At 45.4% G+C, this 26,274-nt stretch overlaps 1 protein-coding gene across 1 annotated transcript in view; it reads left to right on the plus strand.

Annotated features, from left to right (window-relative positions):
* MYO5C (myosin VC) overlaps nucleotides 1-26,274 on the plus strand; it is a gene marked incomplete at both ends in the record, with an annotated part of 96,539 nt that overhangs the window by 70,109 nt on the left and 156 nt on the right. The window contains 10 exons of the mRNA XM_080642187.1: nucleotides 1,634-1,727; nucleotides 2,214-2,413; nucleotides 6,880-6,967; nucleotides 9,437-9,535; nucleotides 10,781-10,935; nucleotides 12,843-12,932; nucleotides 15,228-15,378; nucleotides 15,995-16,277; nucleotides 23,331-23,505; nucleotides 24,477-24,557. Coding sequence (XP_080498313.1) covers nucleotides 1,634-1,727; nucleotides 2,214-2,413; nucleotides 6,880-6,967; nucleotides 9,437-9,535; nucleotides 10,781-10,935; nucleotides 12,843-12,932; nucleotides 15,228-15,378; nucleotides 15,995-16,277; nucleotides 23,331-23,505; nucleotides 24,477-24,557 — 1,416 coding nt within the window. The remainder of the gene's footprint in view (nucleotides 1-1,633; nucleotides 1,728-2,213; nucleotides 2,414-6,879; nucleotides 6,968-9,436; nucleotides 9,536-10,780; nucleotides 10,936-12,842; nucleotides 12,933-15,227; nucleotides 15,379-15,994; nucleotides 16,278-23,330; nucleotides 23,506-24,476; nucleotides 24,558-26,274) is intronic.

The raw sequence follows: 26,274 nt of genomic DNA on the forward strand, positions 1-26,274 counted from the left end.
AGAAATCTCCCCACTCAAAACTATCCCTTTCTTGGCCCCACATCCCCTGTAGCTACCACTCCATTCCTTTCTTTTTTCCTTTTTCTTTTTTGGTAATCCTCATCCAAGGATATTTTTTCTATTTATTTTTTTAGAGAAAATGGAAGGTAGGTAGAAGGGAGGAGAGAGAGAGAGAGAGAGAGAGAGAGAGAGAGAGAGAGAGGGAGAGAGAGAGAGAAACATTGATTTGAGAGACACATCGATTGATTGCTTCCCACATGCTCTCCAACCAGAGCCAGGGAATCAACCTGCAACCCAGGTACATGCCCTTGACTGGTGGAGCCTGTGACCCTTCAGTGCTCAGGCCAACAGCCTAACCACTGGGCTATGCCGGCCAGGGCACCACCCCATTTTTTGGGGGGTGTTGTCAGACTTCTCAGCAGCCATCCAACTGCGATCTCTCCATTCACCTCCCATTTTGTCATGTGCCCCTACCACTAACTGGTCTGTCTGCATCCAGCTGAGCACAGAGGGTTCATTTCCATCCTCCGCGTTGTCTCTCAGCAGTATTTGATGACTTACTCGCTTCCTTTCCTTCCTTCTTGTTCTGATGGCTTCCAGGGCACCACCCTCTCCTAGGTTTCTCATCCCCTTCACGGTTCACAGGCTGCCCCTTCTCAGCTTCTTTGCTGTCTCCTCCTCCTCTGCCTAACCTGGAACTACTAGGACCTCTCAGGTGTGTGTCAGCAGGTGAGGAGCTGTGGCCCCGGCATAGCCAACATGTGGAGCAGGATTAAGGACCTTCACATCTTTGTTTGGTCCTTGGGTGAAACTTTCACAAGGAATCTGTGTTGAAATCCAATTGCACAATCAAACAAGTATTCTTCATTTGAGCCTTAGCGGTGTGGGTGTTTTTATAAACTTGGACAACAGAAAAACTGTTTTTACCTGCTTGAGGGTAGAGGTGACAGACATTTAAAAAACTATACAGGTGGGCAAGGACAAAGGATTGGGCCCCGCCTAGAATGCAGAGGGCACAGCGCGACCCCCTCGAGGTGGTGTGGTCCGTCCTAGGTGAGGAGGTGAGGTCTCTGGGTCTGGACCAGAGAGGCTGGCTGCCAGCTCCTCACATCACCCTCCCTCAGCTCAGCATAGAATTCCCATCCGCCCCTGCCCCACACTACACACCCTTCTCTCCGGGAGACGTCCTGATGGGGACCGTGGCTGTGCGGAACTGCTTCCTCTGAGCGTGCTGGTATTTCTTGTGACTATATAGGTCCCGAGGTAAAAAATCATGATACCAATCCAGTATAATGTCTTAGCTGGCCTCTTATACAATTTACTAGAGGCCCGATGCACGAAATTCATGCAAGAGTAGGCCTTCCTTCCCCCAGCTGTCGGCACTGGCTTCCCTCTGGCACCTGGGACCCGGGCTTCCCTCGCAGCCCGGCTTCGTCTGGAAGGTCGTCCTGAAGGATGTCCGGAAGGATGTCCAGTCTAATTAGCATATTACACTTTTATTATTATAGATTAGATGTATGTTCCATGGGGTTAAACTCCTCAGCAGTTGGGTTTGCTTCTGATGAGCTCTGAGATTTTAAAGTTCATATATAAAAGTATTTCATAGTCTAATATTTCTAATTCTTCTCTAAAGATGATCCCAGACTTTAAACAGCAAATCTCAGAACTGGAGAAACAGAAGCAAGACCTTGAAATCCGTCTGAACGAACAGACTGAAAACATGAGAGGTAACTGGACCCCTCAGGACCTGTTTTTAGAAAAAGGTTTTCTCCACCCAGGACATGACAGAAGTCACTGCACTCAGGGTCTCACACTCTGACCTCCCGTGGGCCAGGCAGTGGCATGAATGTGAGGAGTGGGCTGGGTGGAGGGTGCAATAAGGTGCATGGGCATCAAAGGGGGGAAGCTGCCTCAAGCTCTGGGGATTGTTGCCACAGAGGAATGCAGGCCCAGTGTTGCTTGATAGTCCTGGTTTTTTGTGGTGTGTTTTTTTTTTTTTAAGAGAAGCCATTTTTATGTGAAGTAAAAATTTTATGAGAAATATCACAAGTTTTAAATAATGACTTAAAAATATTTTGAACATTGTTTACGCCAAACAAAACCTAATCTCTAGCTGGATACAGCTTAGGACCCCTGACAACTATACATAGGACCAAGCCCAAATCGGAATTCAGTGATACGGCCCCAAGTACTGACAGTTCTTCTCATGGTAGGAAAATTAGGAGAATTATCTAATCAGCTGAATCACACTCGAGAAGAAGAGGGAATGCACACCAAAGAGAAGGAGAAGCTGATGGATGACATTCGTGCAATGCCAGAGGTCAGCGAGGGCTTGAAGAAACAGGTTGAAACTGAACACAGAGTGGAGAGTAGCCTCCGGCAGGAAGCGTCTCGTCTCACTATGGAAAACAGGGTGAGGAGTTGACTAAGTTGTTGATAAATGACTGCCTGCCTGTGTGCAGATGTCACAGAAGCGGGGACAGGCCACCTGGAGCACATGCTGAGCAGCTGTGGACCAAAGCCACAGTCAGAGCACTCTGTTTCCTTTTGCAAAAGACAGGTGGTCTCGGAGGTTGAGCCCACTCAGGGGAGGCTCAGGGCTCACAGGGACATGCCTGATAAAGCGAAGGGAGATGGGGTGCAGGGGTCCTGCACATTGTCCCATGGTGGCACCCATCTGGGAAGACGATGTCCAAGTGTTCTCCTGGGGGTATGTCCTTCCTACAAATTTCATAGACAAAATGTTCTTCCATGAAATGATCATGGTTGTAGGCAACAGACTTTAAATCATGAAAGTCTTCATCGAATTGAAGAGGACCTTGTCAAAATGAAATTTGGCAACTCTATGTCTGTCCCCAGCAATTCTTTTGTTATTAATTGGTGTGTGAAGCCTGCAAGACTGAGACACACTAAGTAGCAGTTGGGGTGCTTTCCTGGGGGCTGGAAACTGAGGCCCTTCCTGGCTGGGCAGCCTCTACGACGTGCCCAGGGGCGGGCTCACCAGGGCAGTGGGCACCTGGACATGCCCACAGGCCCTGCTCCCCATGGTCAGGGTGCCCCATTTTCTATCTCACAGGAAAACCATGATAGGGTGAAATTATATTTTACAGTGTCAGGATTTGACTTTGAAGAATGATTATATCTAAAAAGAGGAACTCAAGGACTTTGATATCTAACAGGAAATAACACATTCCAGTCAGGGGCACCCAGATGATGTCCATCTTTTCTCAGGGGACACAACTTCCTCAGAGAATAGACTCATCAACTCACACCAGGTAAACAGCTGTCCATGGAGCCTGTGTGAGGATGTCCTGCCTGCCTGCATGTCCCTGGGTCTCAGTTGGGGCCAGGGTAATGGGGATGGGTCACCTGAATGTTGCACGTCTTGTCCCATGTAAACTGTCATCCCTTAGCTGTGAGTGTGTGCCTCTGGGTAGGTATAAGGCCCTAATTGTGTGGGATTTGTGTGAGTTTGTTCCCGATGCTCCTGGACCAGTGAGGTCCCACATAGTGCCCCTCTCAGGAGCCCCGGGTGTGTGGCTCGTTCCCAGGAGGGGATGGGCCAACCTGCTGCCACCACACTGAGCTGGGGAACAGTCATAGCTTCCTGTTTTATATCTACACTAGAGGCCCAGTGCACGGGGGGGTGTGTCCCTCAGCCCAGCCTGCACCCTCTCCAATCTGGGACCCATCGAGGGATGTCCGACTGCCCATTTAGGCCTGATCCTACCGGGATCAGGCCTAAACGGGCAGTCGGACATCCCTCTCACAATCCAGAACTGCTGGATCCCAACTGCTCTCCTGCCTGCCTTCCTGATTGCCCCTAACTGCTTCTGCCTGCCAGCCTGATTACCCCCTAACCACTCCCCTGACAGCCTGATTGATACCTCACTGCTCCCGCCAGCCTGTTTGCCCCTAACTGCCCTCCCCTGCAGGCCTGGTCACCCCTAACTGCCCTCCCCTGCAGGCCCGGTCGCCCCCAACTTCCCTCCTCTGCCAGCCTGGTCACCCCTAACTGCCCTCCCCTGCTGGCCTGATCGCCCACAACTGCCCTCCCTTGCAGGCCTGGTCCCTCCCAACTGCCCTCCCCTGCAGGCTTGATCATCCCCAACTACCCTCCCTTGTAGGCCTGGTCCCTCCCAACTGCCCTCCCCTGCTGGCCATCTTGTGCCCACATAAAGGCAGCCATCTTTGACCACATGGGGGCAGTCATCTTATGTGTTGGAGTGATGGTCAATTTGCATATTACTCTTTTATTAGATAGGATGGTCCTTCCAACAAACTCCCCCTAAACCAGGGGTGGGCAAACTTTTTGACTCGAGGGCCACAATGGGTTTTTAAACTGGACTGGAGGGCTGGAACAAAAGCATGGATGGAGTGTTTGTGTGAACTAATATAAATTCAAAGTAAAGGAGCGGAGGGGAGAGCAAGAGAACCCTCCACTCTTTCGGCTCCGCGGGCCAGATAGAACAGCCGAACGGGCCGGATCTGGCCCGCGGGCCGTAGTTTGCCCACGGCTGCCCTAAACCAATGGGGAGCTTGGTGCTACCAATGAGCTGATGAATATGCCACAAAGGAATATAATTCCTATTGATTAGGTGCTGGTTTTACCCACAAGTGAGGCTTAACTGCATTAGTTTCCTAGAGCTCCTATAACAAAGTACAACAAACTGGGTGGCTTAGAACAATAGAAATGTGTCTCTCATACTTGTAAGGGCCAGAAGTCTAAGTTCAAGGTGTTGGCCCAGCCACACTCCTCCAGAGTCTCTAGGGGAGAGGACTTCCTTGCCTCTCCCAGCTCCTGGCGATGCCTGACATCCTTGGTTTGTGACAGTGCACCCCAATCTCTGCTGTTCCTTCACATGGCCTCCCCTCTGTATCTCTGTGTGCCCTTTATCTCTGTTATAAGGATAGTCTCATTGGATTCAGGACCCATCCCAATCCAGCGTGATATCATATTGATCTGTGGTTTAATTACAATGGCAAAGACCCTATTTCCAAATGAGGTCACATTCAGGGGTTCTTAGTGGACATGAATTTTGATGTTACACTATTTAATCCCATATCTGATCCTTTAAGTCAAAGAAAATCCTTATTAAAAAATAGATCATAAAAACTTTTAGTGATCATCTCACTATCAAAGAAATTCAAAATTAAAACTAGGTAATATTTTTGCCCCTGAAATAATCGAGATTTATGGTGCTGGTGAGGCTGTCATCATATATGGTGTCTGGGAACATAAACTGGTATAAGCTCTCTAAGGAGGTGCATTCCCTTTGACTCAGTGATGAACCGCTAAGATTCTATTCCTAGTAAGCAATCAGATATGTGGACAAATAATAGTGTTAATAATCATAACCAAAAAGGGGGAATAAAGTGGATATCCAATAAAAGTGGGTAGGTTAATTACTGTATATTACTGTATCCATTAAAATGATGATTTGGGTATGTTATCAGACATGGGAAATATCTGCAATATAATTCGAGAAAAATATAGAATATAAAACTTCACATACAGTATGATCCCAATTTTATAAAACATGTATGTGCAATATTAGAAAAAAGAAAGGAATGAAATAAAATGTGAGCAGTGGTTTCTTCCAGATTATGGATTGATGGGTGCCTTTTTTGGCTTTTAGACGTATAATAGGATGGGCTCAAGTTAGAAGACAGTATACCCACACCCCCACTTCCAAGGTCAAATAAAGTTCCAAAGGTGGTAGCAGGGGGAGAAGTGGCCACAGGGGAGAAACAGCATGATTTCTCTCTGCCCAGGAGTCCCTGAAGGCACAGGGCCACAGTGAGCATGGTGGGCATTGCTGAGCTGGAGGGGCCTAATTCCTTCCTGTGCCAAAGCCCCTGGGATTCAGGAAGAACCTGAAGACCCTGTGCCCATTAGAGGAAATATTTATAGGAATTCCAGTCTCTTCCTGTTTTTGAGCCAAAATCAGCCTAGGCAAGGCCACCCCTTTTCAGGAAGGAAAGTCAAAGCCAAGACTCCAACCTCTGAGGAGTTTCTCTGCCTCCAGCTTCTGACATTCAGAAAGCTTACTTTCCCACATTCATGTTTTTTAATTCTCTACAATGGACATTATTTTACTAAGGGGAAAATAGATCAAGGTAAGTGTGGTGTATGCACACAATAGGATATTATTCAGCCACAAAAAGGAACGAGGTACTGATAAAGGCTACAGCATGGAGAAACCTTAAAAACATTAATGAGAGAAGCCAGACACAAAGGTAGATAGAGACAAAAGTAGGTTAATGGTTGCCAGGAGCTGGGAGGGAATGGGAGACCAGGGGGTGACAGCTAAAAGTCACAGGCTCTTTTTGGTATGATGAAATGTTCTGAAATTAGATGATGGTGATGATTACACACAGACTATATACAAACCATTGGGTAGTATAGTGAACTATGAACTATATGTGAATTGGGTAAGTTATCTACACTAATAAAATAGAATTATGCAAATTGACCATCACTTCACGACACCCACCAACCAATCAGGAGTGAGTATGCAAATTAACCCAACAAATATGGAGGCAGCCCTGCCCCCCAGCCACTCCGGGCCTCTGGGCAGCATGCATGCAGGCTTGGAGCGGCTGGGCAGTGCGGGTCGCCTGCTATGAGGGGGAGGGCAGGGGGCAGAGGGAGCTATAGGAGCGGGCGCTCAGCTGGAGCAAAGACGAAAGGCGGCGGCCAGAGTGAAGGCCTGGGTCCTGGGTGCCGGAAGAAAACCGGTGCCGGCAGCCAGGGGAAGGAAGGCCTATTGCACGAATCTTCATGCAAGGGGCCTCTAGTAGCTCAATAAAGCTATTACCAAAAAATAAATTTAGATGCTTCTAAGCCAATGATCTTGTTTGTTTTAATCTCTGCAGGATCTCGAAGAAGAGTTAGACATGAAGGACAGAGTGATTAAAAAGTTACAAGATCAAGTCAAGAGTCTAACTAAGACAATTGGAAAAGGTGGGAGAAATAACATTTTCTTATTTCTTGAACTTTCAGCTAAGGTCAACATGTGTTGATGAAATGTTTAGTTTTTGATATGGCCCAAAGTCTTTGAAACCCAAAGGAATGATTCTCAACTGGCGGAGTTTGGGGCTCAGTGATGGGGAATGGAAGGAAAGATCCTTTGAGGCAGGCAGATTGCTCACCACTCCTTAGATAATACCACGTCTGTCCTTCCCAACCCTCATTGTGTCCTCACTGTTGGAATGGATGAATGAACTGCCATCTCTGCATAAGGACTTCCACAGCCTACCTCCCACTCCTCACCTCTTTGCCAGAGTCTCAGTCCCTTTTACCTCTAAGATTACTTCCTTTGCCTTTCTCTTATCACCTAAAGCAGAATGCTTCAGCTTCCCTTCCTGTATTAGTTTTCTATTGTCATAATCAATTACCCCAAACTTAGCAACTTAAAACAACTAACACTGTGTTGCTACACACAGTTTCTGAGGGTCAAGAATCTAGAAGCAGCTTAGCTCAGTGCTTCTGGCTCTGAGTTGCAGTAGACAACAGGGACACAGTCATCTGAGGGCTTAACTGGGGCTAAAGGCCCTGCTTCATGTTCATTCACATGACTGTAGGTGGGAAGCCAATGTCTCCTAAACACTGCATATGTGGCAATAGCTTCCAGGGTTCCTGCAAGGAACAAGCCCACATATAAGTCTTCACACTCAAGAATACCCAAAGTTATGGGGGAAAAGGAGGACCTATGTAATACTTTCAACAATAAAGTTAAAAAAAAAAAAAGAATACCCAAAGTATGATGTCTTTATCAGATACATCTGCTTCACTTATTGTTCTTCCTCGTCCAGATGCAATTTGCCAATCAGAGGTTATTCTTTTTTTATTCTTATTAAATGCTTTTTTAAAATCCTCACCTAAGGATATGTTTTTATTGATTTTAGAGAGAGAGGAAGGGAGGGAGGGAGAGAGAGAGACATCAATATAAGAGAGAAACAGGATGAGCCACCCAGCTGGGGCCAGAGGTCATGCTTACCATAAACAGTGTTGCTTAGTAAAGCAGTTGACACTCTACCTTTATCAGTCTCCAAGGGAACAGAGCTAGTAAGTCAAAAGAGAAATTCTCATGCAGTAGAAAGAGAGTTCTGTAACTCTTTATCTACACCACCTTCTTTCTCATCCACCAAAGGCTACTCACTTTTCTTGGCCCAACTGGAGTGCTGCCTCCTTCAAGAAGCATTTTCAACAGCTTCAGTTCACCTCTGTGTGAATCCTTATGGCCCTTGTATTAATTTCCTGTGGCTGCTATAACATCACCACAAAATTAGTGACTTAAGAGAGTGCAGATTTATTCTCTTAGAGTCCTGGAAGTCAGAAGTCCAGAATGGCGTTCACTATGCTAAAATCACATGTCAGCTAGGCAGCATTTCTTCTGGAGCCTTCAGGGAGAAACCATTCCCTGGCCTCTGCCAGCTTTTAGAGGCCACCGCATTTCTTGGCTTGTGTGCCCCTTTCCCCATCTTCAAATTCAGAAGCATGGCATTTTTTTAAATCTTTCTGCCTCTCTAACCTCTGCTTCTGTCATCAGACCTCATTCTCTCAGAAGTACATGAGTCTTTGAGGATCAGAAGGCAGACTGTGGCCCACCCAAAATGTCCCTCTCCCAATCCTGGGAACCTGTAAATATGTTACCTTACATGGCAGAAAAGATTAGCAGGTGTGATTAAGTTAAGGGTCTTGAGATGGGGAGATTATCCTGGATTATCCACATGGACCCAATATAATAAGAGGCAGGAGTGTCAGAGCGAGTGAAGGTGATGTGAAAACAGAAGTAGATGGAGAGGAGATATGATGATGGAAGCAGAGATCAGAGTGATGTGGCCATAAGCCAAGGAATTCACATAGCTTCTGAAAGCTAGAAAAGGCAAGTAATGGATTCTCCCTTACAGCTTCTAGAAGGAGCACAGCTCTGCTGACTGATTGATTTTAGCCCTATGAGATCCATTTTAATCTTCTGATCTCCAGAACTATAAGTTTAAAATTTTATGTTGTTTTAAGTCACTGTTATATTAATTTCTTACAGCACATGGGACACTAATACAGTCCCCTCAGGGCCATGCACTTTGGTACTTTGCACACAAAATGTTTCATGAATCTTGCTTCCTTAACTGTAGCATCAGATCTTAAAGACAGGGGCTACCTCTTGAATCGCTTTTGTATCCCAGCGTGCCAGCCACTCATAAGGATAACGCAACCTTTTCAGCAGAAGCTATACTCACTGATACACTCCCATATAAGAATCACTATCAGAAGAAATTCTTAAGCATTCAAGAAAGTTTTCATTGATCTGAAATCACCAGAAGTTCAGATGCCAACCAATCAGAATAGGGTAGGAGATGTAGAGTCCTATTATAAAGCCTGTGGAAGTTGTTTTTGAGTGTTTAACTAATTGTTTACCTCTGTCTGCAGCCAATGACGTGCACTTGTCCTTGGGACCCAAGGAGTACCTGGGAATGCTGGAGTACAAGAGGGAAGATGAAGCCAAACTCATTCAAAACCTCATTCTCGGTAGTGAAACCTGGAACTCTGAATTTTTGCTTTGTTTTGCGAACTTGAACATCAGCCATTGCCACAGTCCTGCGTGCTGGCAGTCCCTTCTCTTCTTTCACTGCTTCCTGCCCTAGCCCAGAGTTTCTCAGCGTCAGCCATGTTGAGCAAATACTAGTAATTCTTTGTTAGGGGTGCTGTGCATTGTAGGATATTGAGAGGCATCCTTGGCTTCCACCTGTAGAAGCCAGTAGCAACTTTTAGTCATGACAATAAAAAGATATCTCCAAACATTGCCAAATACCCGTGGGGATGCATTGTCCTCGGCTGAGAAGCACTGCCCTAACCTCCTCTCAACCCTAATCACAGGGCCCGGATAGAAGACCCACTTCCACAGCTCTGGGTCTCAGAACAGGGTCCCTGGTGGGAGTGAGCGTAGCTCCTGTGCCCTATTTGACTTCTGCTGAGAAGTGTATTTGCAGGCAATGTGACTGGGGCTTCCCAGCAACACCCAGGTAGCAGGAATGTCCATGTGCATCATGCTTAAGGGTTGGTGGTTGGAGAACTAATGGGACTAGGCTGTCTTCACCATGACAACCACATGCCTCTTTATCAACTGGTCCCAGGATCTCAGAGCAGAAAGCCACTGTGCAGCCTTTCTTCCTCCTCATCTAAGGGAGGAAGGAGCACCCCTACCCTTCCTTTCCACCCTCACTGGACACAGCTTCGGAGCCTCCTCTTTGTCCCCCAGTTTGTATGCAGCCATGGGGAGGTCTTTGTTTGCTTCTCTTAACTTGTTCTATAAAGCTTCTCTCTCCCCTTCATCCCATCTGTCTCCCCACCATTCTCTCCTCTCCAAGCCAGCAAGGCCTCCTCTACGGGACTGTTGTGCTCCTATTTTCCAGATTCAAGGCAGGTGCATGTGAGCGCTGAGATCGTATTGCATCCTCATCATAGAGGCTGGGGCGGGGGTGCTTGGAACTGCGGTTCCTCTCTTTCACTAGAGATCTGAAATCCAGGGTCTCCACACCAGGGAGAAGGTACTTTGCAAATGAGCAGTGAGAGGAGCAGGTAGCATCTGAACATTTTTGCCAAAAGGAGAGCCAAACTAAATTCCTCAAACAGAAAAGACATCCCTGTGCATTCAGGCGTTGCATCGAGTGCATCGAGCACAGAAAAACAAACAACCCCTGCCCCATAATCAGAGGTTCCTTAGGGGGAGAGCTAACCACCCGCGGTCATCCTCACTGACTCTTTCTGTTCCAGACCTGAAGCCCCGCGGTGTGGTGGTGAACATGATCCCTGGGCTGCCGGCTCACATCCTGTTCATGTGTGTACGCTACGCAGACTCTCTCAATGATGCTGGCATGCTCAAGTCCCTCATGAACAGCACCATTAATGGCATCAAGCAAGTAGTTAAGGTAGGAACTACCTTTGACATTGGCCCTTGGAATTATAGGTCCTTTAGCAACATCTGTGGGGATGACCAGATGCCCATCCTTCACCTCCTGGCTTTGGTGAACCACATGATTCCTCGAACCAGTCTGAGGCCCAATCGGTGAAAGAAGCCAAGTTGTTAGGAAAAGACAAGTTAGGTCAGGGATCCCCAAGGGTAGGGATCTGCCAATTGACCTCGAAGCCTTACCTGTGAGAGTACAGCCTCATAGCCACCACCCCACTATTTCTATCCCCTCAGGGTGTCAGAGTCCCGGCTGTAATGTAAGAAGTGTGAAAGGTGAGGAATGGGAAGGCCTGAAAAATTACTCATCTATAACTGTCCTTTCTAAAACTACATTGTGCATCCTTAGTCCCAACTCAGAAACAAAGACGAGCGGCCTGCTAGTAGGAAACAGTAAAATATAGATCCAATATTTTCATTCCCCTTCCACATGGGGAGCAATGTTTGATGTTGGGATATATTTGAATTTTTAGTTGCAAAAGGTCCTGTCTCACTTTTAGTAAAATATATGTTCCTGTAAAATCATGAGTAATTAAATCCTATTTTAAATATCCTAGGAAAAGAGAAGAATAAAAGCAGTGGATGCATGAGAGGTTAGAGTAATTCTTCCCTCCCCTCCCAAATATTTTGCACCAAGAATTCATCAGGAATTAAGAGGAGAAAATTAGCATTTGTTTGGTCCTGGGTCCTTTATTGTCTTTGTCTTCACAGCAGCCACCAGAGTGTCCTAGGAAGGGCCTCCCATATGTGGATATTTTCCCTGTCCATATTTTCATAGATGGGGTTTCCTTAGGACACACTTGTGTATCCCAGGATGCAGGCACACAGTATTTGCCCCATCTTGCTGCTCTGGAATGTTTAAATATTTAGAAAGTGAAAGATGCATGACATGAGGGGTATAAATACTTTCCCACCAGCATCTTCTGTCTCAGCTTCCCCAGCGCTCCCTGTCCTCTGCTTTTGTTGTTGCCAGTGCCCGCCCCTTCCACTCCGGTGCATGGCACATTGAAGCAACCCTCACTTGGCCCCACACTCTTAGCCACGGTGCCTTGCCTCTATCCCCACCCCACCCCCCATCCCCCCCGACTGCTAAGAGCGTTTAAACTAGTGCTCTCCGCCAATTCTCTTTTTAATCCCTTGCCATCTGGCTTCTACCCCTATCATTCCACAAAAAGACCACCGGTAATTCCTCTTGCTGAATCCAGTGGTATTGCTGTAATTCCTATTCTCCTTAAATGGAAGAAGCAGTAGCAACATCTCTTTGCACACCTTTTACCTTGTCTTTCAAATCCCAGGACTTCCCCAGTGTTCCTTTCACCTCTCTGGTCACCATACCTCTGCCTCCTCCATTGTTCCTCTTCATCCTGTCCCATAAATGGGAGTGTTCTCCCCAACAGTCCTGGATCCTGAGCTCTTGTCTGTCCCCCGCTTTCAAGGAGAACCATCCTCCCGCTTCTCTCAGGAGGTATTTTCAGCTGCCCTAGTTTCCCATGGTCCCTCCATCCTCTAAGCACAGCCTACATCCACTACATGGGCAATCGGCCACCTAATTACTGTGTCCCATATGTTATGTCTGTCCTCCCAGCGGAGTGTGAACTTTGGAAGGCAAGGCCCGAGATTGACATTTCTGCAGCATTCCTGCAGGGTCCGATTTAAGCTTCAAACAAGTAACCTGCTAAATAACATAAGGGCCTATCATTATAGCACAAATTTAATAAAGGCTTTAGTGAATAGAAGAGGACTCCATTTTGAGCAAAGACACTAACTAACCAATAGGTAAGGTAAGTCTGATCTTGTTCAGAGGCACCAGTAATCACCAACTCCACCTTTGACTTTTCTTGTTTTGTTTTGTTTGTTTGTTTTTTTAAGGAGCATTTAGAAGACTTTGAGATGCTGTCCTTTTGGCTTTCCAATACTTGTCATTTCCTCAATTGCCTGAAGCAGTACAGTGGAGAAGAGGTAGGGATGCTTGCCTGCTCTGTGTTCTGTGCCTTGACTGCCGGTCTATAACCTCCTCATGAGCCAGAGCTCATTATGGGGGTAGGAACTGGAGCACCCAGCTCCAGGGACAGCCTCTGTCCTCACTGGCTTTTTGGCCTCCTCCTCACCCAGGAGGTCAACCTCCTATCACCAGGTAGACAGAAGTGACAAGCAGAAGACTTCTAAAAAGAGGCTTAGACTTTGGGTATGGTACTGAGCTTCAGTGTCCTTGAGTTTTAAATCAATGAGGTAGACTAGATGATTTTTATGTTTCTTTCTGATTGTGAAATTCTGAAGTTTTTAGCCTTTAGTTCAACATGCCTGTTTGTTCAGAGCTGTTCTCTATAAAATTCTGGTTGTTCCTTCATAGTCTGTAAATCCTTGGCCATTTTGAAGGGACTGACATCATAAAGGAGTTTTCCACCTTCAAGTATTCACAGAGCAGAATTTCATTTATGAAATAATAACAAAATGGCTTTAGGGTTTTTACTGCTCTCCAAAATAGTTGCACCATTTTATAAAGTGTCTCATTCAGTAGTGTATGAAGTTTCCAGTGTCTCAGACCTTCACCAACACTTGGTATTAACAGACATTATTTACCAAGATCATGGGCATAAAACAATACCTTGTTAACTTAAATTGAAATTACTTGATGCCAGTGATATCAAGCATCATTTCATATGCTTATTGGTCATTTGGGTTTCTGTTTAAACTACCTATTTACATCTATTCTTTATATTTTTAGGGGCGATTTTTTTCTTATTTACTTATAGAAAACCTTACATATTATGGATAGATTGTGGTATATCTTCTAATTTTATTTATGGAGTTCTTTTTCATACACAGTTTTTGAATTTTTATGTACTTAAATCTATCCTTACGTTATATGTTTCAAGAAACTCTTCCCTACCCTGAGATCATGAAGATATTCTCTTACTTTCTTCTAAACTCTTACAATTCAAATTTAGAATTTATGATTATGCTTTTACCTATCCCAAATTGGTGTGTTAGCTATTCTACATTAATTTGTGAGGTCGTGATCTCATGTCTTCTTCCACATGAATAGCCAATTATCCCAATGAAGAGAAAGTAAAACAAAATATAAAAGTATTCCTACTGGAACTATAGAACAGAAGGAGAAATAAGTAAAGAAGATCCAAGCTCTGACTAAAAGGAATGCCAAAGTGTGTGGGGCAGGGAGGTAGAAAGGAGAGGGGAGACACAGATCATCCATTAAGAAAAACTTGCATCTACGAGGCATTAATGGAAAAGGATATTATATTATACAACAGCATTTACTTTTTTATCCTATTTTTGCCCCCTTCAGCCATGTACACAATGTTCTTTCCCCTGTCTGTTTTTCAATTACTGTATTTTTATTTCTAAAACTTTAATGGTTCTTTTTCACCTCTGCCTTTTATCATAGTGTCCTATTCTTGTCTTAATGTTTTCCTTTTATCTCTTGGGGTATGTTAAACATATTGTATTCATCTGCTTGGGATGCTATATACAAAATACCATAGACCAAATGACTTAAACAACAGAAAGTCATTTTCTCACAGTTCAGGAGACTTAAGTCCAGACCAAGATGCCAGCAGGGTTGATATCTGGTGAGACCTCTCTCTCTCTGGCTTGCACACAGCCACCTTCTTGCTGTGTCCTCACATGGCCTTTCCTCTGCATGGGGGCGGAAAGAGATTGAGCTCTTTAGTGTCTCTTATTATAACACTAATCCTAACAGATGAGGGCCCTACCCTTATGACCTCATTTGACCTTAATTACTTTCTTAGAGGCCCCATCTCTAAATATAACCACATAGGAGGTACAGGCTTCAACATATGAATTGGGGACCAGGGAGCGGCATGAACAGTCAGTCCATAACACACATTTTATAATATTTCAGAGTAGTCTGAATTATATAAAGTTATGTAGTCTGTAATTATAAAGTTATGAATCTCATTTATCTACTGTCCTCTTATAGCAGTTTGTATCCTTGGGTGCTTTGCAGTTTTTTTCTGTGAGCTTCCATGGGAGTGGTTTTCCACTGTGGTTTACAGGCCTGGGGGCACGTATTTGTAGGAGTGAGGTTTAGTTAATTATAGAATGTAAGTGCTACTCCAAACATCAAGAACCTTTTTGGTAGAAATCAGACATTAAATTGTAAAGTGTGGGAGTATAGTAGAAGCAGATTATAACATCATTAGTAGAGATAGTATTTTCACTTCCTATGTGTCTATTTTATTTTAATATTTATATGCCCCAAATTACTTTCAGGAATTCATGAAGCATAACAGTCCACATCAGAACAAGAACTGCCTGAACAATTTTGACCTGTCAGAATACAGACAGATTCTTAGTGATGTGGCTATACGAATATATCATCAGTTCATTATCGTAATGGAAAATAACATTCAACCAATAATAGGTAAGAAAAGACTTGATAACCAAAAATATTTATAGTAACATTGAGGCCTTAAAAAATAAATCAGGTGTGTGGTTACAATGTGTGGTTATAAAGAATATAATTTCTAAAACCAAGAAAACTTAGTTGTGTATATGTGTACCTTTTAATTCTTTGTTTGCTTGAAGCAATTCCATATATAAAAGTACATGGTTCATAGTTTTTTCCTGTAAGAGCGATTCATCCTGAGGGGAAAACCTTGGAAGAACTGCAGCTACTTACATGGCTAATCCTGGGTCTTAGACAGGTGTTTCTGAAATCCTCAAGTCGTCTCAAATTCCTAAATACTTTCTTCAGTTTTCTGAAATGTAAATACTTTAAATGGTCCCAGACCATGAGCTATCATGCTAACCTGCTCCCATTCCTGCGATTTTGAAAGAACGGGTCTCCAAGCCTAGCCAGGGGCTGCTGCCCTGTTGTCAACAGCATCTGTCCCATCCACCCTGCAGCCTGTGCTCCCCAGGCCTTGAATCTATTGCTTTGTCACAACTACATCCACTACTAAGTCTTGTAGAAAATGTCGCACCTCCTGAAACAGACACATAGAGCGTGAGAAAGTCCTCTGGGTGTCCCCCTGCAGTGCCGGGCATGCTGGAGTACGAGAGTCTGCAGGGCATTTCCGGCCTGAAGCCCACGGGCTTCCGCAAGCGGTCATCCAGCATCGACGACACGGACGCCTACACGATGACCTCCGTCCTGCAGCAGCTGAGCTACTTCTACAGCACCATGTGCCAGAACGGCCTGGACCCCGAGCTCGTGAGGCAGGCAGTGAAGCAGCTCTTCTTCCTCGTCGGGGCCGTCACACTCAACAGCCTCTTCCTGCGCAAGGACATGTGCTCCTGCCGGAAAGGGATGCAGATCAGGTAAAACCCAGACACCACCACTTCCTCCAGGGAGGCTGGCGGGGAGTAGTGCTCATCAAGTCTGACACACACTCCGTTCCTCCTTCCCCAAGAGCTGCAATGCCAGGGGTAAGGGGTGCGGGGCAAGATGACTCTAAGAAGCTTAGAGTGTCTGCCATCCACTGCCCAGACCGCCTCCCATCACTCCACACTGTGCTAATTTGAGCTGTGGCAGAGTGGCTTTAACTGGGAACTAGTAACCCTATATTTTAAAAGCCTGCCTTCTGTAGTTATCATACACTCTCCCAGGGTTTACTGACCATCACCTCTGTGAGCAGCACTGCCTGGTGCAGACAGAGAAAAGCAAGGACAGGGCTCTGTGCCAGACATAGGCATCATAGATGTTTAGCAAGTGTTTATTGAATGGATGAATGGATGAATGAATGGGCAGAGGAACGAATTTACAGACTGCTACAGGAAACTTAGATGTGGGGTCTCGGGGGAAGGGCATGATGCAGACAGCATGCCTGGAGGAGAGAGAAGAGCAAGTTATGGACCCTAGGATAGCAGCTGCAGTGTAAGCACTTGGCAGTCATCTTGTCTTTATCTTAAAAAAAAGAAAAATATATATATACATATACATATCCTATCTAATAAAAGAGTAATATGCAAATTGATCGTACCTCTGCTACACCCACAAGCCACGCCCACCATCCAATCGAGCTAGTGTGCAAATTAACCCAACCAAGACGGCTACGGCCATGGAGTGAGCAGGAGGCTTGGGTTTCCCTGGTGATGGAGGAAGCCATACTTCCTGGCCAGCCCTGGCCTCCACTCAAGGCTAAAAGTTTCAATTGTAGAAGATAAATAAATCCCAGATCCCAGGGCCTCCGCTTGGGTCGCCAGGGGACATGGCCGGCCTGCAAACCACCACAGGCCCCTCGCCAAGGCTGCCCCATGCCCCAAGGGAACCCCCACCCTGATCCAGGACACCCTTCAGGGCAAACCAGTTGGCCCCCACCTGTGCACCAGGCCTCTATCCTATCTCATAAAAGAGTAATATGCAAAATGACCATCACTCCAACACACAAGATGGCTGCCCCCATGTGGACACAAGATGGCTGCCACAAGATGGCCAGCAGGGGAGGGCAGTTGGGAGGGATCAGGCCTGCAGGGGAGGGCAGTTGTGGGCAATCAGGCCAGCAGGGGAGGGCTGTTGGGAGGGAGCAGGCCTGCAAGAGAGGGCAGTTGGGTGTGATCAAGCCTGCAGGGGAGGGCAGTAGGGGTGACCAGGCTGGCAGAGGACGGAAGTTAGGGGCGACCAGGCCTGCAGGGAAGGGCAGTTGGGGGGGACCCAGGCCTGCAGGGGAGAGCAGGTGTGGGGGGACCAGGCCTGCAGGGGAGGGCAGTTAGGGGTGATCAGGCCTGCAGGGGAGGACAGTTAGGGGCAATCACGCTGGCAAGGGAGCAGTTAGGCATCAATCAGGCTGGCAGGGGAGTGGTTAGGGGGTGATCATGCTGGCAGGCAGAAGCAGTTAGGGGCAATCAGGAAGGCAAGCAGGCGAGCAGTTGGGAGCCAACAGTCCTGGATTGTGAGAGGGATGTCCAACTGCCTGTTTAGGCCCAATCCCAGTAGGATCGGGTCTAAACCGGCAGCCGGACATCCCTTGAGGGGTCCCAGATTGGAGAGGGTGCAGGCTGGGCTGAGGGACACACACCCCCATGCACAAATTTCATGCACCAGGCCTCTAGTGTGTGTGTGTGTGTGTGTGTGTGTGTATATGTATATATATATATATATATATATATATATATATATATATATATATATATATACATATATATATATATATACATTTTTTTTTTTCAGAGACAGGGAGGGAAAAAGAGAAACATCAATGATGCATGCCCCCTACTGGGGATTGAGCCTGCAACCCGGGTATGCCCTGACTGGGAATCAAACCATGACCTGGTTCATAAGTCGGTCGACGCTCAACCACTGAGCCACACAAGCCAGGCTGTGGTTTGTTTTTGTGAACAGTCCATGTGCAGTTGAAAAGAATATATATTCTGTGGTGGTTGAGTGGAATCCTATCTAATAAAAAGGGAATATGCTAATTGACCCTCACACCCTCGCAAAGATGGCAGCGCCCACAGCCAATAAGGAGGGATATGCTAATTGACTGCCCTGCCCTCAAAGATCACTGTGCCCACAGCCAATAAGGAGGGAATATGCTAATTGACTGCCCCACCCTCAAATATGGTGGCGCCCACAGCCACAGGATGGTGGTACCCAGTCCCCTCAGCCCCAGCCGCTCCACACACCTGCCTCCGGAGTCCCCCAGTCCCCTCAGCCCCCCAGCCGCCCAGGGCCGGCCCGAGGCGCAGGCAAGCCTCAGATGTCAGCTGCCCATCCTCCCAGGGCCGGCCTGAGGCACAGGCAAGCCTCAGATGTTGGCTGCCTGCCTGCCCAGCTGCCCAGGGCCACCCGAGGCTCAGGTAACCAGGGCCGGCCAAGGCTTGCGCTGCCAGCAGTGGCAGCAGCAGAGGTGTGATGGGGGCGTTGCCTTCCCCTGATCACTGGGTTGCCTCCCACCCCTGAGGGCTCCCGGACTGTGAGAGGGGGCAGGCCTGGCTGAGGGACCCCCGTCCAGTGCATGCATTTTCATGCACCGGGCCTCTAGTGTTCTATAAATGGCAATTGCTGATGGTGTTTTTCACTTCTATTGCAGGGCGGGGAAAAGTAGGTTTATAGTTGTGAGTACGTAAAACACAAAACAGTTTATTCCCCCTACATCTCATTTGGATATCATTTCCCTTTTGCCTGAGGAAATTCTTTTAGTAGGCCTTTTAGAGCAAGCTCACTGGCAATTATTTCTCTTAGTTTTCTTTTACCTGAAAATGTCTTCATTTCACCTTCATTCCTGAAATATATTTTTGCAGGCTTTAGCATTCTGGGTTGACAGTACTTTTTTCCCATCACTTTAAAAATGTTTTATTTATTCTGGCTTTCATGATTTCTGATTAGAAATGCACAATCATTTGAATTATTGTTTCCATACAAGTAATGCATAGAATTTCTCTGATTGCATTCAGTTTTTTTCTTTGTCTTCAGTTTTCCACAGTTTGATTATGATGTGTCTAGGTGTGATTTTCTTTGGGTTTACCCTCTTTGGGGGTTCCCTGAGCTTCTTGAATCTGTAGGTTTGTACATTTCACCAAATTTGTGACATTTCCAGCCAGTATTTCTTCAGATACTGTGCACCATAATTTCTTCTTTCCTTCTGAAACTTTGATGATAGAAATGTTAGATCTTTCATTATTGTCCTCTGAGTCCCTAAAGTTTGGTTCATTTCTTTCAGGTGTTTTTCCTTCTCCGTGCTCTTCAGATTGGATAATCTCTATTGATGCCTTGAAGTTCACTGGCTGTACCCTCTGCCATCTCTATTCTGCTATTGATCCTATTCACTGAGTTCTTTTATTTGTTATTGTATTTTTTATGTCTAAAATTTTCATTTTTTAAATATCTTCTATTTCTTTTCTGACATTTTCTATCTTTTCATTTATTTCAGGATAGTTTGTCTTTACTTTTTGGAGCATTTTTATTATAGCTTCTTTATAGTCTTTGTCAGGTAATTCCAACATCTGTGTCATCTCAGAGTTGACATCTGTTGATTATCTTGTTTAAATGTGAGTTGAGATTTTCTGGCTCTTTATATGCCAAGAACAGATAATTCTCAACTTATGAGGGGTTACATCCTGATAAACCCATTACAAGTTGAAAATATTGTAAGCTGGAAATGCATTTAATACACTTAGTAACCTACAGAATATCATAGCTTACCCTAGACTACCTTAAACGTGCTCAGAACACTTACATGAGCCTAAAGTTGGGCAAAATCATCTAACACAGAGCCTATTTTATATTACTTTGACTATCTCATATAATTTATTATAAATATCACTTCACATCATCGTAAAATTGAAAAATTGTAAGTCACACCATCATAAGTCAGGGACCATCTGGTAATTCTGAATTGTTTCCTGGACACTTCTAATATTATACTCTGAGACTCTGGGTCTTTAAGTCCTATGGATAATGTGGATATTTTTATCAGATAGTCAACCCATTTGGGTTCAAGCTGCAAGTTCTGAGTATCCCCTGGGGGCTGTGGTTCCCATGTCAGCTCATTTTTCAAAGTCTTTGTAATGCTATTTAGTTCTGTCTCGTGTATAACACACAGTGGCCAGACTGAAACTTGGCTCTTGCTCTATCCCATAGTTTAGTCCTCAAATCTGTATGTGCTATTGAGGGTCAGATCCATGCGTGGGCTCAGGGGTGCTCCCAGGAGTTCATAAACAACTTTAAGGGGTCACTTTCCCAAGCTCCTTCCTCTCCATAACCCCCCTGGTACTTTCCAGCTCCTGCAGATCCCCTGTTTGCCGCCCCTCCTCCAACTGAAAATGGGGCTTTACTTTATTATATTGATTTGTTTGTTTGTTTATTTATTTTTTAATCCTCACTGAGGATATTTTTCCATTGATTTTTAGAGGCAGTGGAAGGGAAAGGGAGAGACACAGAGAGAAACATGGATGTGAGAGAGACACATCAATTGGTTGCCTCCGCATGCACCCCGACCAGGGCCAGGGATCGAACCTGCAACCAAGGCATGTACCCTTGACTGGAATCAAACCTGGGACCCTTCAGTCTGCAGGCCAACGCTCTATCCACCAAGCTAAACCAGCTAGGGCTGGAGGCTTTACTTAACTTGCTGTGTGGCACAATTCCTAGAAATGTCCCCATCTGGGGGCCAGGTGGTGGGAGGATAGAGCAGCAAGAGTTCTTGGACTATAGCTCCTCCAGTTGCAGTAACTTCCCTCTTCTCAGAGTTTTAGGTTTCTATTGGACCCTTTGCCACCACTGCCATCACCTTCTGATTGTTTGGGGCTTGAATATGAGAGAATGAAGAAAATGAAAGAAATGGAGAAGAAAGAAAAACAGGAGATTTCCACCCTCTCTCTGAGCATTAGGACACCCCTCATCAGCTCCTTGAGCCGAACTAGATTCCTCCCCCTGAAGCTTGTTGTTGGCCTCAATGCTCACTGCTAAGTTTCAGGCTGCTTTGAGTTCAGGCCAACGAATAGCAGGAGGGAAAAACTGGCAAACTCACTATCAAGTGGAGATACTTCAAAGTATGGTTTTCTTCCCCGATCCACCTGCTGCTGTTCACTTTTCAGAGTCCCCAGACAGCTGCTTCAGGAACATGCAGGCTTTACAGCTACATTTGGTGGGAGAGGCATAGTGGGGGGTGCTTTCTCCATTGTACCAGGAGCCAGGACTCCACCGCAGACTTTTGAGCAGGAGGATTAACATGTTCAAAATTCAGATTTAGAAAGTGCTGTGGCAGGATTACGATGGATAAGAAGGGGTGAAATGGGAGGCTCATTAGGTATCTATTGTAATAAGAACTCAAGCTAGCAGGACAAAATAGACAATGAAAAAAAATGGGGGGATGAAACTGTGCAAGAAATGTCATTTCACTCATTGCATTCCTGCGGAATACACTAGTTCAGCATTAGCGTCTCAGTGTTATAACCAAAGAGAGGAATCCCCATCCCCTGATCACCTAGTTCACTTCCTTTCTTGAAACATTGATATGTAATTTATCTGCCCTGAAGTTCACCCATTAAAAGTGTATAATTCAATAGTTTTTGGTATATTTACAGAGTTGCACAACTGTCTCCACAATGTAATTTTAGAACATTTTCATCACTCCAGAAAGAAACCTTATACTCATTAGCAGCCACTCTTATCACTACCCACATCCCAGCTCTCCAGTCCCCTCACCCTCAGCGTACACAACCATGAATATATTTTCTTTCTCTATAGATTTGCCTATTTTGGACATTTTTATAAATGGAATCATAAAATATATTGTCTTTTGTGACTGGCTTTTTTCACTTAGCATAATGTTTTCACAGTTCATCCATATGATAGCATGTGCTAGTTCCTCATTCCTCTTCATTGCTGAATAACATCCCATTTATGGATATAGCACAGTTTGTTTATTCATTAGTTGGTAGGCATTTGTGTTGTTTTCATTTTTTGGCTAAATTAAAAGCTATGGCCTGGCCTGTGTGGCTCAGTGGTTGAGCATTGACCTATGAACCAGGAGGTCATGGTTCCTTTCTAGGTCAAGGCACATGCCTGGGTTGCAGGCTCAATCCCCAGTAGGGGGCATGCAGGAGATAGCCAATCAATGATTCTCTGTCATCATTGATGTTTCTATCTCTCCCTCTCCCTTCCTCTCTTAAATCAATAAAAATATATTTTTTTAAATTAAATACTATGAACACTTGTGGACAGTTTTTTTGTGTGGACATGTTTTCCATCTTCTTGAGTGCATATCTAGAAGTTGAATTGCTGGGTCATATGGTTCTTTTATGTTAAACATTTTGAGGAACTGCCACACTATTTTCCTTAGCAGCTATACCATTTTACATTCCCACTAGCAACGTATGAGTGTTCTCAACATTCATTTACCCAGAGAGTTGAGTAACTTCCCAAGCTCACACAGTGGACTGGTAAGACGAAAACCCATGCTTCTTAACTCGTAAACCTATGATAATTAGTGACAGAAAGGAGAATTAAAAACTCAGTGGACTGAAAGAAAGCCTTCTGCCAATTGACAATGTTCTGCCAATTTAGGAAAACAGTTTTCATACCAATGTAAGTCTTCTCTTCAGATACCACTATTTTTCCCTTTAATGATTTGCAAGTCTATTAGTGACTATTTTAATAGATTACTTTATAAATTATTGCAGTCACTATACTTGGCTCAGATTTTCCCCCAAAGTTTATAGCTGTTATAGTCCCTCACCCCTAGACTATCATAATCCTTATAACCAGGAATCATGGTCCTACACCCTCATATTATAAATGAAGAAACTGCTGGACTGTGGTCCTGGTCTCCACAGTGCACTCTCAGGACACACTAGGGGATTCGGCACCCTCCCCTAACATGTCCTATATGGATTGCCCACCGTTCTCTGCTCCTTTGACTTTTACTCCAGGTGCAACATCAGCTACTTAGAAGAATGGCTTAAAGATAAGAATTTGCAGAACAGCTTGGCCAAGGAAACTTTAGAACCTCTCTCTCAGGCAGCCTGGTTGCTTCAGGTCAAGAAGATCACAGATAGCGATGCCAAGGAGATCTTTGAACGCTGTACCTCACTGTCTGCTGTGCAGGTAACCAGGCTTGCTGAGTGTCTCCCTGATCTTCACTGACAGACCCTATCATTGGTGTCAGCGTTCCTGGCCTAGCCAACCATGGAGTGCACCTGAGTCTCTGTGTGCTTTTTGGTAGCATAGTATCTCCCATAGCCCACCCTCTTATCTCATAAACATTTATTAAATACTAAGTCCAGGCCTTAACACAAAAGTGCATATGACATATTGCCTATGCACTAAACTTACAGATGTGGATGGGGGCAGGAGGCTGGAAGAGGAGAGTTGTCTGTCATCTAATTGTGTGATTTGTCTTTTCTCCCTTCCATGCACTTCTCACCGTGTTTCCTCTCCTTGGAAAGAAATAACGCATGGTTCCTAGAGCCAAATCCTATATAATAAAAGGGTAATATGCAAATTGACCCTAATGGTGGAACTACCAGGAACAACCGGGTGCTATGACTGCACTGACCACCAGGGGGCAGATGCTCAATGCAGGAGCTGCCCCTTGGTGGTCAGTGCGCTCCCACAGGGGAAGCTCCACTCAGACACAAGCTGGGCTGACGGTTGTGGGTGCAGCGATGGTGGCAGGAGCCTCTCCTGCCTCCACATCAGTGCTAAGGATGTCCAACTGCAGCTTAGGCCCACTCCCCCAGGGGGAAAAGGCCTAAGCCATCAGTTGGACATCCCCTGAGGGCTCCCAGGCTTCCAGAGGGATGTCTGACTGCTAGCTTAGGCCTGATCCCCCGGGGAGCAGGCCTAACCCAGCAGGTGGACATCCGCCGAGGGGCCCCAGACTGAGAGAGGGCACAGGCCAGGCTGAGGGACTTCCCCCCCCCCCCGAGTGCATGAATTTTTGTGCACTGGGCCTCTAGTTATAGTATAGAAGAGCTACCTGTGGTTCCTAGCTGTCCCAGAACCACCAGAAGCATTATATCACAGGCAGAACTGTCTTTTTTCATGGTCTAACGTGTCTTCTATATGGTTTGCAGATCATAAAGATCCTTAATTCATACACACCTATAGATGACTTTGAGAAAAGAGTGACTCCATCCTTCGTTCGCAAAGTACAGGTGAGATCCTTAAGAATGTGCCTTTTAATTTTTAATAGAAGACAGTTGGAGAGGCCTGGTGCACAAATTCGTGCACCAGTGGGGTCCAGTGGGGTCCCTTGGCCTGGCCTGTGGGATCAGACCAAAACCAGCGCTCCAACATCCCCTGAGGGGTCCCGGATTGTGAGAGGGTGCAGGCCAGGTCAAGGGACCCCACCGGTGGACAATCGGGGGCAGGGAGGGATGCGGGAGGTTGGCTAGCTGGGGAGGGCCCGCAGGAGGGCTCCAGGGCATGTCCGGCCCGTCTTGCTCAGTCCTGATCAGCCAGACCCCAGCAGCAAGCTAACCTACCAGTCGGAGCATCTGCCCCTTGGTGGTCAGTGCACGTCATAGCAACTGGTCGACTGCCCCCTGGTGGTCAGTGCATGTCATAGCAACTGGTCGACTATCTGTCCCCTGGTGGTCAGTGCACATCATAGTGAGCAGTTGAGCAACCTTAGCATATCATTAGCATATTACGCTTTGATTGGTTGAACAGATGACCAGGCAACCAGACACTTAGCATATTAGGCTTTTATTATATAGGATTAACATTACAGAAATTCAGGATTAAAGCACATTCACCAAATAGGCAGACAAAGCAGCAGGAATTTTCCCTGTCAGGTTCCCAGTTTTCAGAACCCATGTTACCTGGGGGAAGGGAACGAAAACACCACAGGTGACGGACGTTCTTAGTTCCTTCAGCAGGTCCTGTTTCTTATCAGCCTTTGAGTGCCACGCAGGTGAGCAGAGGCTGAATGGAAGCAGAGACCTATGTACCCGTCTTCCTGTTTTAATCCCAAAAGTTTCTTCCCCAATGAACTAGGGCAGCAGTTTGGTTCAAGGATCTCTGGGGATCCTCAAGACCTTTCTGGGAGGTCTGCAAAGTCTCCCTTTTTCCAATTCCCTATCTGTACGAGGCCAACTTTTTTCCTTATACTTCAGCCAAAAAAAATGAATCACCATAGGTTGAATGCAGAAGCAGATCTGAGATTCATTCCATCTATCATATTAAGTCAGACATTTAAAAGATTTACAAAAACCTAAGATAATACCACTTCTCGCTAATCTTTTTTGTTTCAAAAATATAGTTCTTTTTCAATAAAAATATATGAACATGTGTTGGGTTTGCTCTTGTCATTTTATTTATTTTTTTAATTAATTAATTTATTTATTTTGCTCTTGTTATTTTAGTGAATGAACACATTTTAAGTTATTGCTTTAATTACTAATATGGTAAATATCAGTAGTTAGACCCATATACACAAAGGCTCTTGGAATCCTCAATAATTTTTAAGAGTATAAAAGAGGTCCTGAGACCAAAAATGTTTGCAAACCCTTGAATAAAAAGAAACCACTGAGTGCAATAAAAACGTAATACTTGAGATCTATTCATGTCTGGGCTTAGGATTCTGCCATGAGAATAGTGGAGAAGAGAGAACAGATCGATTTAGTTGGAAGTTATCTTCTGGGGTGAAACAGACAAGGAAGCATTCATGAGAGCTGATCTGAAAGTCCCGCCAGACCTTCTCACCTGGGGACCGTGCTGTTAAAGGCTCTTTGTGTGCCCTCTCAGGGCCTTTTGAAAGGAGTGTCTCCCTAGAGAGGGAGTTGTTGTGTTTTCCTTACTCCTGGCTTTCAGATAGCAATGAAGCAGAATGCACACGTTTCCTTACTCACTTCCCTCCGGTTCTCATTT

This window comes from Plecotus auritus, assembly GCF_963455305.1.
Source record: "Plecotus auritus genome assembly, chromosome: 1".
NCBI classification, from domain to species: Eukaryota; Metazoa; Chordata; class Mammalia; order Chiroptera; family Vespertilionidae; genus Plecotus; species Plecotus auritus.